We start from the raw sequence: 20,042 nt of genomic DNA on the forward strand, positions 1-20,042 counted from the left end.
AAGACTTTGTGTAGGGTACCACACAATTCTAGTAAAACATCTATACTACCACCTCCAGTACTGAAGACTTTGTGTAGGGTACCACACAATTCTTGTAAAACATCTATATCACCACCTCCAGTACTGAAAGCTTTGTGTAGGGTACCACACAATTCTTGTAAAACATCTATATCACCACCTCCAGTACTGAAAGCTTTGTGTAGGGTACCACACAATTCTAGTAAAACATCTATACTACCACCTCCAGTACTGAAGACTTTGTGTAGGGTACCACACAATTCCAGTAAAACATCTATACTACCACCTCCAGTACTGAAGACTTTGTGTAGGGTACCACACAATTCTTGTAAAACATCTATATCACCACCTCCAGTACTGAAGACTTTGTGTAGGGTACCACACAATTCTTGTAAAACATCTATACTACCACCTCCAGTACTGAAGACTTTGTGTAGGGTACCACACAATTCTAGTAAAACATCTATACTACCACCTCCAGTACTGAAGACTTTGTGTAGGGTACCACACAATTCTAGTAAAACATCTATACTACCACCTCCAGTACTGAAGACTTTGTGTAGGGTACCACACAATTCTAGTAAAACATCTATACTACCACCTCCAGTACTGAAGACTTTGTGTAGGGTACCACACAATTCTAGTAAAACAACTGCTATCCAAGGACTCCAGAGTATGTACAGGGTATGGCAAAAATTTAATTGATAATTTGCTTAAATAGTAGTCAGGAAATGGAATCCTAGATAGAAGTGATTTATTTTTGAGTGCTGTGGTCAAGTAGATGTTTTACAGGAATGGCCCTTATTGATTTTGTCAGTTTGAATAATAAATACAATATCATGTAGATAGTTATGAGTACCAGGTATATAATTGAATTATATATTTAATCATCATTATGAGTTATAGTAAAAGGAGTAATTCCAAAATACATGTAGTAATAAAATAGTAATTCTTCTTTCTGTGATAAGTATCCAGGTGGGTCCAGTAATTCCCACCTGTGATTAGTATCCAGGTGGGCCCAGTAATTCCCACCTGTGATTAGTATCCAGGTGGGTCCAGTAATTCCCACCTGTGATTAGTATCCAGGTGGGTCCAGTAATTCCCACCTGTGATTAGTATCCTCACATGTTCAGTAATGTACACCTGTGATTAGTATACAGGTGTGTCTAGTGATTCCCACCTGTGATTAGTATACAGGTGTGTCTAGTGATTACCACCTGTGATTAGTATACAGGTGTGTCTAGTGATTCCCACCTGTGATTAGTATACAGGTGTGTTTAGTGATTCCCACCTGTGATTAGTATACAGGTGTGTTTAGTGATTCCCACCTGTGATTAATATTGACCCGTGTCCAGGTATGCCAATCTGTGATTAGTGTCCATGTGTGTGTCCAGTTACTCCCATCTTACAGGTGTGTTTGGTGATTTGCATCTATGATCAGTATCCAGGTGTGTCCACTAATTCAAACGAGACTGCTGATATTTAAAAAAATTAACTTTCATATCCATCATTCTTTACTTTTCAATATTATCCTGAAAATGTAACTTTCTGGAAGAAATTGTAAAGTTATGAAGTTTTTATTTTAAACTGAATCCTTGTATAGTCAGATTTGATAAGCAATGATTACATGTGATTCAAAAATCACATGTGGTGCATTGGTAATCTAATTATCAGATTGACATACCTTCAAAGTGATATTATTGTCAATTTAAATATTTCAGGAAATGTGCAATGCTACAGATCATTCTAGTTGGGCTGGACACATAAGTATCTCTTAGGATTAATAAGCAGAGTCTGAAAGAGGATAATGATTTAATTTGTTGAAAACTTGATTAACGTAATCGTGTTATGATAGGGTATTCAGAGATAAAGTGACCTTAATGTACTATCACAGTGATGATGAAAGTTTGATATCTGGAGAGATTTGACTTTTGTAAACATATTAGATTAGTCATAAAAGAATTGTCACCTGACTTCAACTGTCTAGACGGTATTGCTAAATTTATGTAGCGATAAGTCAGTGCTTGATAATAAACCCATTTGTATATATTTATTATTCCGTAAAATTAGCACTAACAGCTATTACATGATTATATAAGAAACATGTCTCATTAACTTTTGAGTCAGAAGTAGTGCATTGACCCTTTGGGCTCATTTTAAGATAAAAATTGCAATTAATGGTACATTGTATTTCCAGTAAAAACATATAGGGCTAAGTTTTATTATTCACAGAGGAAATATCTGTTTGGTTACATTCAAACATGCAATTTTCTCCTACCTTTCGAGAGAAATATCAGGTTCTTTTCACAATCGCACAAGTTTTAATGTATTTACTACTATGTCTTTCAAATCATTTGTATTTTTACAAAAATATGAAAGTAACAATTGCCTTTAAGAAAAATAAAATGATTTATTTCTCTTTTAACTTAATCAGTCTTATGTTTTCCTTTAAATGGTCAACCATGAAATAGACAGTTGCCATGTTCAAGGGATAATATTGATGCAATATTCTCACCTACTAGAATGAAGCATACAATGTGTCCTATCTCTGCACTGGTGTTTAGGTAGTACATAAATCTAATTAGACTGTGTTATGTCCTCATCATTTTATGAAGAGGGGCACATTAAGTAATAAACATCACTGCATCAGAGCCTAATGGATGTCATTGCTCTGGCAGCTTCATTCATAAACTAAATACAAAAAACATATATCTATGATGAAACATGTTTCAGGTTTCCAAGGTCAAGGACACTGAACTGTCCCAATATCAACTTCTGGTACATTGCATCATTCAAGATGCATTCATATCTTCACTCGACATTGTTTGTGAGGACTTTTTTCATCAATTTTCATCAAAGTAGCATAACTGCATTAGGAAATTTACCAAAACATAATAACAATGCCCAGATGCACAAACATCATAGGGGTTATTCATTAGTGTTTCTATATAAAAACAATCTAAAGACAGGAAATTAAATTTGCACCAGTTCAATGGTCCATAAATAATGTTATTTAGTATTGGGACATAAAATACTTTCACTTTAATTTCCAGTGGCCATTGTGGACTACAACGAAATATAACTTGAGCCTTGATCAGTAACTATGTTTTGAGCTCAAATTTTACAAGAAATTTTCCAATTGGAACACTTTTACCTATATACAAATATAGATTTGCTCATTAACTCTAGCCTCTTGCAGAAATAATGATTAAAACGGTAAAATTACCATGGATCTCTTGGTTATCTACCACCACCACCCCTCTACCCCCCCACTTTTCTTCCCTTTTTGATGCACATGTATTCTGGTACCTGATACACATTCCTATAACCTTGAAAGTGTAACAAGGTCATTCATTAGTGCTCATTCCAGGAGACTACTGGCCAAATTTCATGACTTTGGTTTTGTTATTCTTCATATGTTTTCTGAACAATGGACTCTTTTGACATTTTTGATCTTGCAAGTCAATCAAGGTCATTTATTTGAATAAAACAGATTGACATCCATCATAGGATGCTATCAGCCCTATTTGATGGCTAAGTTTTTTTGTCAAGGAGAGATCATTAAAAGGAAGAATTTGTCAATGGATGGACGAAAAATTAAAAACTAAACAAGATATAACTGTAACAGGTTTATTTCATTTATATTGCACAAATCTATACAATTTTGTTGCTACAGCTACCTCAGAAATATAGGTCAACAAGTTCCTTACAAGCTTCTGATTTGTTTTAATACATCAAAATTGTTTTATCTGTTTCACGGAACATTGAATCCAGGACAAGACTCTGGAGATGGGAAATACTGGTAGGTGTAAGTTCAGTATACAAGGCTTTTTAAATTGGGACTATTTTGTGCTTTCCAATCGTCCTTCATACCTCATTGCAAATAACAGTTCCACTGCAAAAGAAGCTTTAAGCTAAATCACCACAAGTCTGTATCTTTGTATGTCTTTACCACCATACAAATGCATGACTACATGAAGACTTTTCAAATATAGCTACTTAGCCTTTGGAGTCTTAATGAAAATTTTTATGTCATGATACAAGGGAAGCAACTCTAAAAAATTGTGCCATGCATCATTGATTTTGAAACTCAAGTGAATTTCCATTCAAAGTACTGTACATGTTTATTGAATTTACAGCATTTGTTAAGTAATTGTAAAGCTAAATAGTTTCAATGGCAGTTTCATAGCTTTATCGTACAAATATTTACCACCAATAATCAAGAGTCCAGTGTCATTACAAAGTGTCTGCATCCATTATACACACAAGTACATCCAAAGTGTTCAACAGTTGTATTCAAACAAACAGGTCTCTTATTAACAAAATTGTACCACTTTCTAAATCACAGTTCAGTTTTTAAACAAGTAAGTCACACTCCATGTAAAGGAATCATGGCTCCAAGATTAATATAACCAATGAATTTAAAGTATTCTCCAATAGTTATGCTTAATTCCTAATACAATTTGAAAGGCCAGATATCTCAATTATATAGATGTACAACCACAGGGATTAATCATGACAAATTTTACTACCAGAAATGAGTAGTATTCTACAAGTGGTATGTTTTCCCCTCTGAATATAAACAAATTTCCTGTCAAGACAATGTACTGAAAACATGGGAAAATTTTCCAAATAGAGAAAACTTTCCTAATAACTGAGCTAATCAGTAGATTTTTACTTAAAATGTTTTCAAATCGTGCTATCAAGAAAAAAAATATTGATCTTTTTCACACTTTATATATGTCATATAGTTTTACCCCATCCCACTCTGAAGGGTTGTTCAAATTCTTCCGTTTCTACAAATAACCCCAAAATTCTCCTTCTACCACAATGGTAGTATTTCTCAAATTCATGATAAATCCATGAACTATTGATTTTGAATTAATGTTGTTAATGTTCAAAAGCAGGAACATAAACAGTTAGTCAGTGTAACATCATAAGTTCACATCAGATTCATTATTTCAAAGTTCATCATTTTCTATAGATATGATATACTTCAGTAACTTTGGCATTAGTACCATAATGTAGTTTAGGTGGTTACCTCACTGACAATGAACAAAATATACAGGAGGTCGTCACATGCCATCTAGAGAAATAGGACTACAATCAAGACAGCATAGACTGATCCATGATTTCAGCTTCCAGAGACAAACTGCCCTGAGAAGGGATATAAACCATACATCTCCATTACACATCTTCATCTGAAGCTGCATTGGCTGGTACTGACAAGGCTATCCTGGACCCTCTAAATAATACACCACAATCATTGTAAACAGGTTTAAAAGGAACTTCAGACAGCTATCAATTACTGAATTATAACTGAGAATTAATGCTAGGCAATTTCAAATTAAGAAAATTTATCTCTACTTAACTTTAATATTTTGTTGGAATGTGTCTAATCATGTAAGCATTCACCTCTGTCACACACTCACTCTCTTTCACATTCACAAATCTCGAAATGAACTACTCTATATTAACTAAAACATTAATTATCAAGAGGCTGTTGACTCCTCAGGTGTGACATTACTCTTAGTTTTTGAAAAATCAGTTGTCTCCCCTGGTTCATGCTTTTGTGCTGGCTGCTGGGGAAAATATTCCTCTGTTCGAAAGATATGTGGAGGGGTGAATGATACAGTTCTATTGTCTTTAGTTTGTGAACGTTTCTGAAATATATAAAGAGATTCAATAAAATATGCTGAAGTATACAAAAAATGTAAATGTACAATATGACTCCCTTTAACAAATCAAATCATATGCATTCATTTTGATAAAAAATACATATGCTCTAACGACAAATCTGCCTGGATCTTGCTAGACATTTGTCCTTGAACCAATCCTTTGCGAAACCAATCACCTCTTTATGAAATGAAGTGGCGATGTATGGAATTATATCCTCTATATCATAGCAATGAAAAACTTCCCAATACCAACTCCTCTCAATTCCTAATACTAAACCAACTTACTGTCTGAAATAATTGAAACAATACCTTCCACCAGCTGACCATGAAATCAACACCTGTGATAACAATTGTAAGCTATGCACCTTGGCACATACTTGCATCAGTAGGCCTTGTACTCAGTACCTACCCTGAACAGGAAGATCATCACAAACAATATGTATAGTTATCTCCAATTTGAAAAAGAAACTAACTCATTAATTCATCCAAGCTAGAAACGATGCAGAGTTGAAAGCTGCTGTGTTTCATCTAAATTTTAATGGAATCATTTTAACACATTTTAAAGGTAAACAATGGAGTATTGTTTTGAAAGATGTTTTTTGTACTGATCACAAAAACACCTATTCATGAAACATATTGGTTGAAAACACTTTCAGACAAGCCAACCATCCAGAGGGCATATTTCATGATCAAGGGATTGTGCATAGATTTCTTCTCAAGAGAAGTCATATATTTTATACAAGTATTGCTTTCTTCACTTCAGCGAAGTATTTTTATTCTAGTAAGTTTTTTCTGTATTCAGTTGGACACATGCAGTGTAAATGCTGAAAGCACACAGAAAGGTAAATGTAATGTACAGAACGGAATTTGTTAAATTATATCCAAACTAGTCACTTCTACAAACTGTGATCCACACTTCAAACCTTTATTAAGAATTTAGATCAAATAAGATTGCATCTCAACTTTCCACCTCTATAGCATTGATTGGATTCTGATTCAGTCACATGCCCTTTAGTGTCCTTGTATCAGAACCAGCATGTTGGATGCATTGATTCAATCACATTGTTGCTAAAGTAGAATTTAGTCAATGGTCAATTTGTATATTAAAAACCTGTTTCAAATTTGCAGCATTTTTATCAGTATAACTTGAACAATGACCAGTGAAGTTAAATTGCAAATTTCAAATGTACTCTTAATAAAGGCAATTACTTGTATATATTCCTTGTCTTCCTGGTAGAAAACTTCTTTAGTATCAAGACAGACTTGTAACTAATTGTGTCAATAATTCTGATAATGACTTACTGGACTGACAAATGAGGAAAGCATTTTCTTGAGACCACTAAATGAGCCCATCTCGTCCTCTGCCTTGTTAACACAGTCCTCCATCGTGGCTATGTTCTCACGTACCACCGACACAAAAGCCTGCCAATAAAACATTTACACATGACCTTAACCTGAATCCCTTCTATATCCAATACTGTGAACATCTGAAAGCAGGTTGAAAGATCTATGGTTTGTCTGAAACTAATTATAATTGGTTTGTCCTTGTTCTCATGAAAGAGTATATTTTTTTGTCCTCCAAAATATCTGCCCTTTCAGTATTTATTCTGTTGAAACCCTGTGACTTGTCCTCCAAAATATCTGTCCTTACAGTATTTATTCTTTTAAAACCCTGTGACTTGTCCTCCAAAATATCTGTCCTTACAGTATTTATTCTTTTGAAACCCTGTGACTTGTCCTCCAAAATATCTGTCCTTACAGTATTTATTCTTTTGAAACCCTGTGACTTGTCCTCCAAAATATCTGTCCTTACAGTGTTTATTCTGTTGAAACCCTGTGACTTGTCCTCCAAAATATCTGTCCTTACAGTGTTTATTCTTTTGAAACCCTGTAACTTGTCCTCTAAAATATCTGTCCTTACAGTATTCATTCTGTTGAAACCCTGTGACTTGTCCTCCAAAATATTTGTCCTTACAGTATTTATTCTTTTGAAACCCTGTGACTTATCCTCCAAAATATCTGTCCTTACAGTATTTATTCTTTTGAAACCCTGTGACTTGTCCTCCAAAATATCTGCCTTTACAGTATTTATTCTTTTGAAACCGTGTGACTTGTCCTCCAAAATATCTGTCCTTACAGTATTTATTCTGATGAAACCCTGTGATTCATATGAAGTTCATCCACTTCTATTCTGGTATAGTAATAATGTCAACATATAGTTTATATGTTTATTATTGTCTTGTGTAATAAGTCAGTTTTTTTCCTAATCCTTTGAGTTATAGATTATACTGTGCCTTGAACTTCTTGTAAAACAAATGTAGTGTATACAGTAGTATATACAGCATCAGCCCAAAAATGACTGCCTGGATGTTAAACATGTAAACCAGCTGACCATACACATTTTGGTTATTGAATCAACAAACCTCCAGTCTGTCAATCTTGTCAAATATAGCTTGGATTTCAGCCTGCTTCTCCTGTACCTTTGGCAAGGTGGAAGTTAGGCATAGAGTGGAATCACTGCGAATCTGTAATATTCAATCAATTTTAACATATGTCATGAAATTGATGAAGTTTGCTTTAATTATCAACACATTTACACAAGCAAATTTGTTTTTACTTCCCCTTTTGCATTGAGAATTTGCTAACTTAATTGAAGATATCATCAAATTATTTCATACAGTTCTCTCTCACCATGTCCACAAGACTGCCAAATTCATCCAGTTTTGTCAACATATCTTCAATGGTTTCTCCAAATTTACTTTTCTGTTAAAATAAAAAAGTCAATACAACTCCATTATAGTTGCATATATAATATGGTTTAAAAAACATTTTGAAACATAGATACCTGGTATAAAAAAACTTATCACAGTTATTTTTAGGTATTTTACTCAAACTGTCAGAAGGACTCCATTTTATAAGAAAAGGCCCCCATTTCGAAAATACACAGCACTAAGTCTGGATGGCAGAAAGATTGTGGAACCTTATCAAAGCAATTTAGGAAATTATACAAAAGTATATGTATTGAGTATCGCTGAAGAAAACAACATGCTCCCTACTGGTCCCCAAAATCTTATACTGTAATCATTTATAAGGATATATGGTTCATAAAGAAATGTGACTAATTCATTTATTTTCACAATTTGAAACCACAGCATTCATGTTTGATACCTAAAAATCCTCTATGCAAGGTGTCAGCATCTTTATACTATCAGTAACTGAATGGCAAATCATTAGAAAAAGAAAACCTGAAGATTTCGACAATGAAGGTTGTATATCCTAAACATACCTAAAGGTATGAAAATCTTGTCTTAATTGCATTTTTCTGCTAAAAATTTTAAATAGTTAAACCTTTTAGTAGAACCTGTGTTGAGACATTTTGAATCCCAACTTGAAATACTGCAAACAGTGAATTAAAGCAGACATATACAAATCTAAACATGTTGTAACCAATAAGTATAACCAAATGCAATTACAATACCGACACAAGAGGATATGAAACTTCCAGATCAAGATCACTTTCTATCCTGCTTTAGAAATTACTAAAATGTTATCTAGTCATCAATTCACCTTTCCTTTCAGAACGCTAAAATGTCAACACAGTACTGTGACAACTGAAGACCGAACCTCTTCAATCAATAAGGTTCAGTACAATCTGTCGATCGATAACTATGATAAGTGTATCGAGCTAGATAGACCGATCTGCAGACTGTACTGGACCTGCCAATCAAAATGAATTTCCCGTTTCATAAGTGTACATGTAGGGTAAGTGGAACTGGGACAATGTAAAATATTCCGGCTCACGCCGAGGAGGAATTCTTCCTCTCTGGTCTGTCTGAATAATCTCTGATAAGCATTTTACTTCTGAGTCCTCACACTTTTGACATGTTTTAAGCAATTGTTTTTTTTTTCTATCTTATCACCAACTTTTTACTGCCCGAACAGAGGAAGAGTATATGGACATAGTAAACTGAAAAAATTACGTCTTTGGAAGCATCAATTTCGAGGTAGGTTGAATAATCCTTCGAAAGTCTTTCCAGCATATCTACTGCGTCCTCATGTTCCCTGTCTCCCTTTTCTCGTTCCGCATTATCTATCAGAGTTCCGTCGGCCTCCATTTTGTTAACCTGTGACTTACTATCTACGCCTCCACGAGAAAGAGTTCGAACACTGCTTTTACTTTCACTTTACCCAACATGCAATCTTTGGTTGAGTGTAAGTGGTTGTTGTTGTTATTGTTTTTTGTTGTTTTTTTTTAAATCGTTATTCTTTCATTGTTTGTTTTTTTTTCTTTCATGGTAATGGGTAGTGCAGATTCTCCGTTTTAAGAAGTAATGCTTCTATATCGGTTAAATATTTCTGGAAACGGAATTTGAACTGAATGATGATCTGTGTCCGATATTCAGCAAAGAAAAACAAAGTTGATCATCCCTGGAGAATGGCTTCCATACCCATTACCCAAGTGTACATGATACATACTTACTAGGACTAAACGTCTGATCAAAGCGATTAAAAGTTAATTTTAAAGTGTCGCATACTTTAGTTGTTCGTACAGAAATGGCAAATTCAATATACATTTGTCTAATACTGGTTCACTTCAAGGAATGTGTTGTTTTCTGGCATTTGTATCAACTATTTACCACCCTCTGTTTGACTAACATTAGTCAACTTGGTAGGGCCTTTACTTGAGCATTCGGAAGTGGTGACCCATCAACTAGTTGGGATGAACCTGAAGAGTCTGGTATAGAGGCCTTATAGGCCTGCTCCAGAAAGATATACTTAAGTAAGTATTCGCTCCTGTGAAGAAAGCTTTGGGTTCTGTCCTGAAAAATCAATGGCATTGCTGGCTTAACGATTGAATATCAAAATCAGAAGTATATTTTTATAATACAGATATTTCATGCCTTCGCATGCTATAAGCAAGAAGAGTTTATGAGCGATACATGATACATGTACACCTCTCATAAGTTGAATGTTTAATGTCTGATCAACACATTAAGGTCATATAGACAGTGCAATTTGTGTAATGGTGGAGGAAACTGGAGAAAATCACTGAGCGTCAATGGTAATAACATTCTGAGATAATCTGAAGTCATGTTTCATCAATTTTATAGGTTATCAAACTTGTCTTAACTATGGTGATAATGAACCTCCCAATGAAGTTTTAAATGCATCCGTTTGAAACTCCTGAAGATATCAAGCGGACACTGTTTAGAAATATTATTGAAATTAGAAGCCATAACTCTTTGAATTACAGACTGAAAGTTGCGATTTTCCAACTTGTCCTAACTTGAATGGTGATGAACCTCCCTACAAAGTTTGAAGTTGATCTATTGAAAACTAATCAAGATAAAGAGCAGACATTGTTTTGCTAATTATATACAGAGCCATAACCCTGTGAATTTCAGAGAAAAAAATGCAGTCATCAAACTTTTTATAGGTGATCATGGTAATGATGATTGAATGAAGGGGCATAACTCCATAATTTTCGATCCTAAAATTGTGGTCATCGAGCTTGTCCAAGCTTTCATGGTAAGAACCTTCCTATAATGGTTAAAGTTGATCTGTCACAATATTGAGTGGACACTGTTTTGGTAATTGAATAAGCAGCCATAACTTCATGAATTACAATCCAAAAATTACAGTGATCGGAAAAGTCTGAACTATTACAGTACAGTGTATTGAACCTTTCCTTGAAGTTTGTAGCTGATTTGGTGAAAACTACCTGCGATATTGAGCAGACAGTGTTTTGGTACTTGAATAAGGGGCCATAATTTTGTCAACTTTGGTCAGAAAATTACGATCATTGAACTTGTTTGCGCGATCGTGGTAATGAGCCTCCCTATGAAGTTTGAAGTTGCTGTATTGAAACCTACTCAAGTTATCAAATGGACACCACATGTTCCGCCGTTCACCCGCCCACTCACATGATGCCAAAATTCTTGTTGACAGGCATGTAAAATCTATCTGACTCAAGGTGCTGCTTAAGTTGACCCTATATAGAGACAAAACACTGTGTCATGAAAACTACTTTCAGCTGTTGTGATACATCTATATACTTTAGCAGCAATCACATGTTGCATGTTTTTGCAGTAATGATATTTTAGATGTTGATTATATTTTACTATTACATATATATCATATTCACTTGTTTTTACAGGACAAATTCAATATTATAAAAAACAATGATTTCATTGAAAAAATGTTAAAGAAACAACAAACAGATATTTATTAAGAACCATTTATTAGCTAATCAATGAAAATGGGTCAAGGTAATTTATTTTTGCAAACTTTGTCAGGCTTCATCAAAGAACACGCCAGCCAAATATCATGCCTCTAGCCCTTTTAGTTCATCAGATAAAGTCATTTAAAGATTTTAACAAAATCAGCCCCTGTGACCTTGAATTTAAGTCAAGGTAATTTCTTTTCACAAGCTTTGTCAAACTTCATCCTAGGAGCATACCAGCCAAATATTAAAACATTTGGTCCATTGGTTATTGAGGAGAAGTTGTTGCCGGATGACAAATGGATGGATCTTAGATAATAAACACAAAGAGCAAGAATAATTATTTTAAAGTTTATTAGATATAACTCTACACGCATATCATAATGCAAAGACAGTATAAAATCAGGACTTAGATTGTACAGGCATGTTTATCTCTTAGAACTCAAGTTAGAAATCACTTTTAGAGACTAAAACTTATTATAAACCCTTGGAGAAACATTACATTGTTTGGGTACAGAACAAGTTGTACTGAAACGTTTTAACACAAAGTTGGAATGGACAGTTTAGATAATGTACAGTAATGCTGTGTTTCAGGACTTGTATGACTAGAAATCTTCTGCACCTAAATGCTACTTATACAGATAAGGGTACAAGTAAATACTGATGTGATGATGATTATTAATAGCTGGAGGTTCTACAAGCAAAACTTTTCATGTATGAATACTAATTCTGATTTAACATTCAGCATGTCATCAGTTATCCCTATCTCCCAATCCAACAAAATCATCATTTTTTATGGAGCAAGACATTCAGCAACAATGTTAATTTGCTAATATATCTCAATCTTATAATGTTGTATAAGGAAAGTCCTGACTGTATCTGTAACAATCCAAATGTACCTCAATGTACAAGCTCAAACTAAATTTTACTCTTTCCCTACATGGAGAAATGAGAGACCCTAAGGGATCTATGATTTTGGTACCGTACCTGAAGATCCAATCTATGCATCATGAGAAGACTTTGAGTTAATTTGACATTTTTTTATCCCATCCCTCAGGCCCCTCGAGAGAGGAGGCTGGGACCATCTAATTCATACTTTTGGTTCCCATGGAAGGTTTCCACAAATTTACATTTTTTTATCCCATCCCTCAGGCCCCTCGAGAGAGGAGGCTGGGACCATCTAATTCATACTTTTGGTTCCCATGGAAGGTTTCCGCAAATTTACATTTTTTTATCCCATCCCTCAGGCCCCTCGAGAGAGGAGGCTGGGACCATCTAATTCATACTTTTGGTTCCCATGGAAGGTTTCCACAAATTTACATTTTTTTATCCCATCCCTCAGGCCCCTCGAGAGAGGAGGCTGGGACCATCTAATTCATACTTTTGGTTCCCATGGAAGGTTTCCGCAAATTTACATTTTTTTATCCCATCCCTCAGGCCCCTCGAGAGAGGAGGCTGGGACCATCTAATTCATACTTTTGGTTCCCATGGAAGGTTTCCGCAAATTTACATTTTTTTATCCCATCCCTCAGGCCCCTCGAGAGAGGAGGCTGGGACCATCTAATTCATACTTTTGGTTCCCATGGAAGGTTTCCGCAAATTTACATTTTTTTATCCCATCCCTCAGGCCCCTCGAGAGAGGAGGCTGGGACCATCTAATTCATACTTTTGGTTCCCATGGAAGGTTTCCACAAATTTACATTTTTTATCCCATCCCTCAGGCCCCTCGAGAGAGGAGGCTGGGACCATCTAATTCATACTTTTGGTTCCCATGGAAGGTTTCCGCAAATTTACATTTTTTTATCCCATCCCTCAGGCCCCTCGAGAGAGGAGGCTGGGACCATCTAATTCATACTTTTGGTTCCCATGGAAGGTTTCCGCAAATTTACATTTTTTTATCCCATCCCTCAGGCCCCTCGAGAGAGGAGGCTGGGACCATCTAATTCATACTTTTGGTTCCCATGGAAGGTTTCCACAAATTTACATTTTTTATCCCATCCCTCAGGCCCCTCGAGAGAGGAGGCTGGGACCATCTAATTCATACTTTTGGTTCCCATGGAAGGTTTCCACAAATTTACATTTTTTATCCCATCCCTCAGGCCCCTCGAGAGAGGAGGCTGGGACCATCTAATTCATACTTTTGGTTCCCATGGAAGGTTTCCACAAATTTACATTTTTTTATCCCATCCCTCAGGCCCCTCGAGAGAGGAGGCTGGGACCATCTAATTCATACTTTTGGTTCCCATGGAAGGTTTCCGCAAATTTACATTAAAATTGTTTCAGTGCATTCTGAGAAGAAGTCAAAAATAAAAATTGTTTATTGACATATGCCGGAAGATGAACAAAGCCAGACAAATAATGTGATGCACAGAGGGCATTTCAAAAAATTAATAAATAAACATGGTTTCACACTATGCATTATATAGTAAGTTGGTCTTTCAGCAGTAAATCAAGTGATACACATCAATACCAATAAACCATTTTTTTTGTCTAAAATTCTTCCTATTCAAAATGATTGTTAATTGATACAATGTAAAGGATTTGGTTTCTTTCTTTTTTTTTAATTCTAAATTTTCCAGATGCACTTTAATCACATGTATTTTTTTTCACTGAAGTCATGAATGGAGTAACTAATTTCTTTGTAACTATTTCATTTTCAAGACATCCAATTTTTATACTGTCTTCAATACCAGAGAAACATTGGCCTTATAAGAATCATAAGATACAATATTAATTTGCATTAAGATTTACAAATACTTTTCCTTAATCTGAAACACATTGAGTATGAAACACATGAAGGTAACCTGCATGCTTTAGCAGTTAGATACATGTAGTAATCCATAGACTAGATTGTAAGTAATTATCTACACAGCTGCTGCAATCTACAAGGATTGTTGTATTTCAACTGGTTCCTTGAACTTCCTTTTTCTTATGCTTTGAACAAAAAACATTCAACATTGAAAAGAAGCTACAAATTAAAAATGTATTAAACTCATCAAATTCTTTTTGAGGTGCAAAGGAAGGAAATTATTTGAGCAAAGTGCTTTACAAATTGAAACATTTATACTGAAACAATGGCTTTTTAAATAGGCAAAATTATTGATGTTTAACATTTCAACAATCATCACAATTTGGAATTATTTGAAATGTCTGTTACTGGTTGACCATAAGACAGCTGACTTGAGCCAGGTCCTGGATTGTAGCACTACTTGTCTGATCACTATTCATAATCACAGGGTTAAGAGTGACAGGCTGACCTGATAGGATTAACATGCCATTCTGTACACTAGTAGTGTCCTCTACCCCTTTCAGAGACCCAATAGATTCTGTCATATCCACAACATTGTCTGCAACCATTGCATCTGTAATAGTCTCTGTGGCACCGACCACATTCTCAGCAGCTGATGCAGGCATGTGAAAAGTGATGGTGTGTGTAGTTACACCATCTTTGATATCTGATGACATAATGGATGTTTCTACACCATTCAAAATTTGTGGTGTTTCATTGTTGGTTCGTTCAGAATTCTGTGAAGATATGGCATTCAAGGCTGATAGCACAAGCTGTGCTGCAGACAAGTCAGAGGGTACAAGTCCTTCATAACTTGAAAGTCTTGTTAAATCTTCTTCACTGATCTGAGTCTCCCCAGACTCTAATGTTTGAATTTGCATTTGGAGTTGATTGTCTTCCATTTTGTCCATAGGAACCTCAACTACATGCTCCTCAATGGTTTGACCCTCAATTTGACCTAAACTTTGAAAGTTAATTGTCTCACCAAACTTCATACTTGTTGCACCTTGCACTGTGACTTTTTCCATTTTGTCACCTTGCTGAAATTGTGAACTGATTGCTGGTTGTTGTATAATGATGTGAGGTCTGGGTTGTTGCTGTGGCACAGGCGGAGCATTTTCAACAATGAGGCCATTTTTATGGTCCTCCATATGACCTTTGAAGCTCACCTCATTGACTGTGCGGAAGGTGCAAATGTCACAGCAGAAGACACCAATATTTCCTCCAGGGTGTTTGTTCTTCATGTGCATTTTAATGGAAATGGCTTGTATGCAGGAATATCCGCAAAACTGACATTTATATGGCTTCTGACCAGAATGACGCATCTTGTGACGACGCAGGGAATTGTGGTCACCCGTCACATACTGACAGTTGTCACACCTAAAATAAAAAGCATTTTAATATAATAAGTAAACATCATGTACAACACAAAACACATCACAAAAAGTCTGATAAAGTTCAAAATAAAGTACATACAACTAGTACCACTTAAGTTACTGGAATTCACATGTTCACTAACTGAAAGTATGTGAATTAAGTATGAATAGTATTTGCTTCATGTATCATGAGAATTACAATATCAAACAAAGAGTAAATTAATTCTACCAGTTTGCTTTCTTTTTGTCACACATCATCACAAATCCTGCAAATCCATTATTTATGCAGTTAGGGCTTCGGCTGTATTGTATGGTTTGACTTACTTAAAAGGTTTCTCTCCAGTATGAGTCCTGATGTGGAGCTCCATCATGGCCTTACGTGCTGCTGTATGACCACAGTATGGACATACATAGGGTTTAATCTTACTGTGAACAGCTTCAATATGCTTTATAAGACACTTTTGATTGGCGTATTGTCGTTTACAAATGTGACATTCCTTTCGGTGATACCATTTACTTGGATCATCTTCCTGGTGCTCTCCATGAATTGTCTGATGATTCTTCATCTGGCTAAACTGTCGGAAACCTTTGCCACAGATGTCACATGTGTAGGGGCGGTCGACACTGTGAATCTCCTTGTGGATCAACAAACGACTCATAGTATCAGTTTTAAATTTTCCACAAATATCACAAGTCAATAGATCTGTATCAATTTCATGAACTTTCCACAGATGTATACGAATCTGTTTCCAAGTCTCATTTGATTTATCACATTCTGGACACTTAAATTCAAAAACATCAGTCATGTGACATTTTAAATGCACTTCAAGTGCCTCTTTAGTCCTAAATTTGGCACAACAACCAATCTCATCACACTTCAGTTTAAACCCTTGCATAACTTTAGGTTTTTCTTTTACTTTACTTTTACCGAGGTAGTAATCTTCTTTCAGAGCCCTTGGAGGACGTATCTTTCTACGAGACCGACTACCTCGTGGCTTATACTCTTCCTGATCATCCCAGTCTAGGTCTGGGTCTGAGTCTAATGCATAAGGTGGTGATTCAGATTTAACAGTTACTGTTTTTCTTTTCCTACCACGTTTTGTAGTCTCCACCTGGGTTCCCACACTGACGCGATGTGAGAGTTCATTATCCTCTTCCACTCTCATATCAGCATGGTCATCCATCATGTGAGCCCGACACTCATCAATACTATTAAACCCAATACTACACTGACCACATAGAAAGAGCTCTCTTGTGACTGGTGCTGACTTCTGCTGACTGGCATCAGTCAGTATCAATGATTCAGATTCCATGGAGGGTTCCTGTATCGCAGTCTGGGATTCTCCCGTTGTCATTACAGGCTGTCTGTTGCTATGGACCTGTTGGAAGCTCTGTTGGATAATGGTGGGGTCAGCAGTAAAACTTTCTTCATCCTGGTCTTCCTCATGGACAGTGACAAAGTGAGTTATATTTGTGTTGTCATCATTAGAGTTACTTTTCTCTGACAATGAGCCATCATCAACATCGCCGTTACTGTCTGGCAGTCTTGTGGACAATTGTAAAATGGCATCAGCAGTTGTTGTCTCCATAGACAGTGGTAAGACAGAAACAGCTGATGTTTCCATATCAACGAAATTGGTCATTACTTGTGTAATTTGGTTGTTGGCTGTCTGCTCAGATACATCCTGTACACCATTTACATTTGAATCTTGATAAATACTAGTTGTTGTGATCTTATTCTCTGTGTTCTTTGTGTCCTTGACCTCTGCAGAGTCATTATTTGTCTCTTGAGCCATAAACTCTCCTTGTGCAACATGTACCTGACGAATGTGGAGACCAATAGTCTGTGGTACTGTGCTAGTGAAGGTACAGAAGCGACACTTGTAAGTGGTGACAATGTCCATATAACTGGACAGGTCCAAGCTAGGCTGCTGCTGCTGCTGCTGCTGTAGGCTCATTGTGTTGGCTGGGAGTTCAGTCGTCATTGTCACTACAGCACTGTGCCCACTAGAAACTGAAAGTAACATAAAAGATAGTAACAGGCATAAATTCAAGCAATGATATAAAGTTTTTTTAAGTCTGAGACTTTCATGTAAAGTTTTGCCACAATATATAATCAAATCATAAATTTATCAATTTTCATTCCATTTCCTGCAGATTGACATATTGACAGGTCCTTGAGACTGTGTATATGTACAAACAGTTAAAAATGTAAATTATGTGTAGTAATTCTTCATTTGTAAGTGCTGATGAAGACAGAGCCGAGATGTACTCTTCAGGCTTCTGAAGAGGTCTTGCTTGAATAATGTTATATCAGCACTGTGATCACATATGAGTACATTTAAATAGAAAGTGACATATCTCCCTTAATGTACATCATATGATACAGGGTTGTCATTGATCTCCATCAAGGAGAGGTGTCCATCTTAATAAATATTAATCTAGCCATCTAAAATATCATTTGATAATATTCTCTACTAAACAGGATTAGTTAAAATATTTGTCAAGACTTTAACAAATGATGTGGTTTTCGTGGTCACAATTTTACAAGCTGATTTATGTCACTTTCTTTTTGAAAGCTAGAAAGGATGACAGCATTCATTCCAAATTTTTCTGTGTCCATTCCATTCCTAATTAATTGCACTACATGTTTTTTAATGATAAAGACTGAGTTAGCAAGAGGTGGTAGACAGTGGACCTTGTTGGCCTTTGTCATAATTCAAATCTCTTTCAGTTCTTAAAAGACTGTTTTCCAGCTATTTAGAGAAAATGTAGAGAACTCTTTCAAATACCACAGAAATGTGTTTGGTTTAAAAAATAACAAAAATATACACAAATTTCATTAGTGGCAATCATCTTGATAAATGTATTAATGTGGTATGCACAACTAAGACAATTACGAGTAGTTTTAAAATGACATTTCAAGACAATGAAGTCAGTAATTTCGAAGAAATACCAGAGCTCACATCTTTCAAAGGTCAAAATCAAAAATGGCGGATGCCAGCCATCTTGAATATTGGTTTATGTGGCTTAAATCAATGTAATGTGGCCTAGATTAGTTTAATCCAAATTAAGTTCCTTTACACTCTTTTTATCTATTTCCCTTGAGTTCAACTTAAAAAGGCCGAAAAACCATCAACTCAACTTGTTTAAATCCCAAACATTGGTTCATAATCTAAAATAACATACTTCTCAAAAACGAAATAAATATACAACTGTTTTCACAGATTAAATAGAACCTAACCCGCTCTCTTCATTTTGATACAATGACTTTTTAATTGTTTCTTAACAGATGAAAGTTCAAAAGTGTATTAATATACATTCATGGACTTCGCGCATGTATCAACTACGACTAATTGTCCTCGGACAATTTTAAACCGAGTCAAAATCACAGTCCGCACCGAATGACCTATTCTCGAGTCCCTTAATAAACGGAATTTATTGAATAAAAGCAGCAAAATGTCCCTTTGGTGGTGAATTTTAGTACAACTGGTAGCAACAACATCTGATTTAGACAATGATAAGTGTATCAAACCTGTTTTATCTGCATTTCATTCCAAAATCTAAGAAAAGTGCTTTTCTTCGTGACTATCTCATCATCGTGTTAATTCTTTTGTAACGCACTCTCCGATTGGTCCACGAATAAATTTGTCAAGGGAGGTAATGACGTTTAGCTTTGGCGAATATTATCGCGCGAAAGCATTATTTATTTCCGTTGTTTTGTTATTGCACATAATTGCATTCTGATTTATTTACTCTTTCCATACATATTGAAACTGTATGGAAGTGTTAAGTCATCCTACTATTCACATTTCATCTGGGACCTATTGTAGATTATTCAAAATCTATTTAACTTAAAACGAGGACATATACTTAATTAGCGGATTCCGCCTTTATTTGTTTGTAAAACTACAGGAAAAAAATCGTTTTTACTGGTCTTGTTGTTTTTATTTATGACT

General features: G+C 35.5%; 2 protein-coding genes across 2 annotated transcripts; both read right to left on the reverse strand.

The window, feature by feature from the left end:
* Nucleotides 1-3,634: 3,634 nt before the first annotated feature.
* Nucleotides 3,635-11,594, reverse strand: LOC132553600 (biogenesis of lysosome-related organelles complex 1 subunit 4-like). The gene is made up of 6 exons (XM_060217855.1): nucleotides 11,419-11,594; nucleotides 9,677-9,878; nucleotides 8,388-8,459; nucleotides 8,120-8,221; nucleotides 6,999-7,118; nucleotides 3,635-5,681 (listed from the first exon to the last, which is right to left on the reverse strand). Exons 1-6 carry the CDS (start codon nucleotides 11,592-11,594, stop codon nucleotides 5,511-5,513), a joined length of 843 nt encoding a protein of 280 aa, XP_060073838.1. The 3' UTR covers nucleotides 3,635-5,510.
* A 703-nt stretch (nucleotides 11,595-12,297) lies between these two features.
* Nucleotides 12,298-19,663, reverse strand: LOC132553581 (zinc finger and BTB domain-containing protein 24-like). Its single transcript, XM_060217837.1, has 3 exons — nucleotides 19,619-19,663; nucleotides 16,408-18,097; nucleotides 12,298-16,087 (listed from the first exon to the last, which is right to left on the reverse strand). Exons 2-3 carry the CDS (start codon nucleotides 18,066-18,068, stop codon nucleotides 15,073-15,075), a joined length of 2,676 nt encoding a protein of 891 aa, XP_060073820.1. The 5' UTR covers nucleotides 18,069-18,097; nucleotides 19,619-19,663; the 3' UTR covers nucleotides 12,298-15,072.
* Between the last annotated feature and the right edge of the window lie 379 nt (nucleotides 19,664-20,042).

This window comes from Ylistrum balloti, unplaced genomic scaffold (assembly GCF_031769215.1).
Source record: "Ylistrum balloti isolate Yb309-2 unplaced genomic scaffold, AGI_CSIRO_Ybal_v1 Utg370338, whole genome shotgun sequence".
Taxonomy (NCBI): Eukaryota; Metazoa; Mollusca; class Bivalvia; order Pectinida; family Pectinidae; genus Ylistrum; species Ylistrum balloti.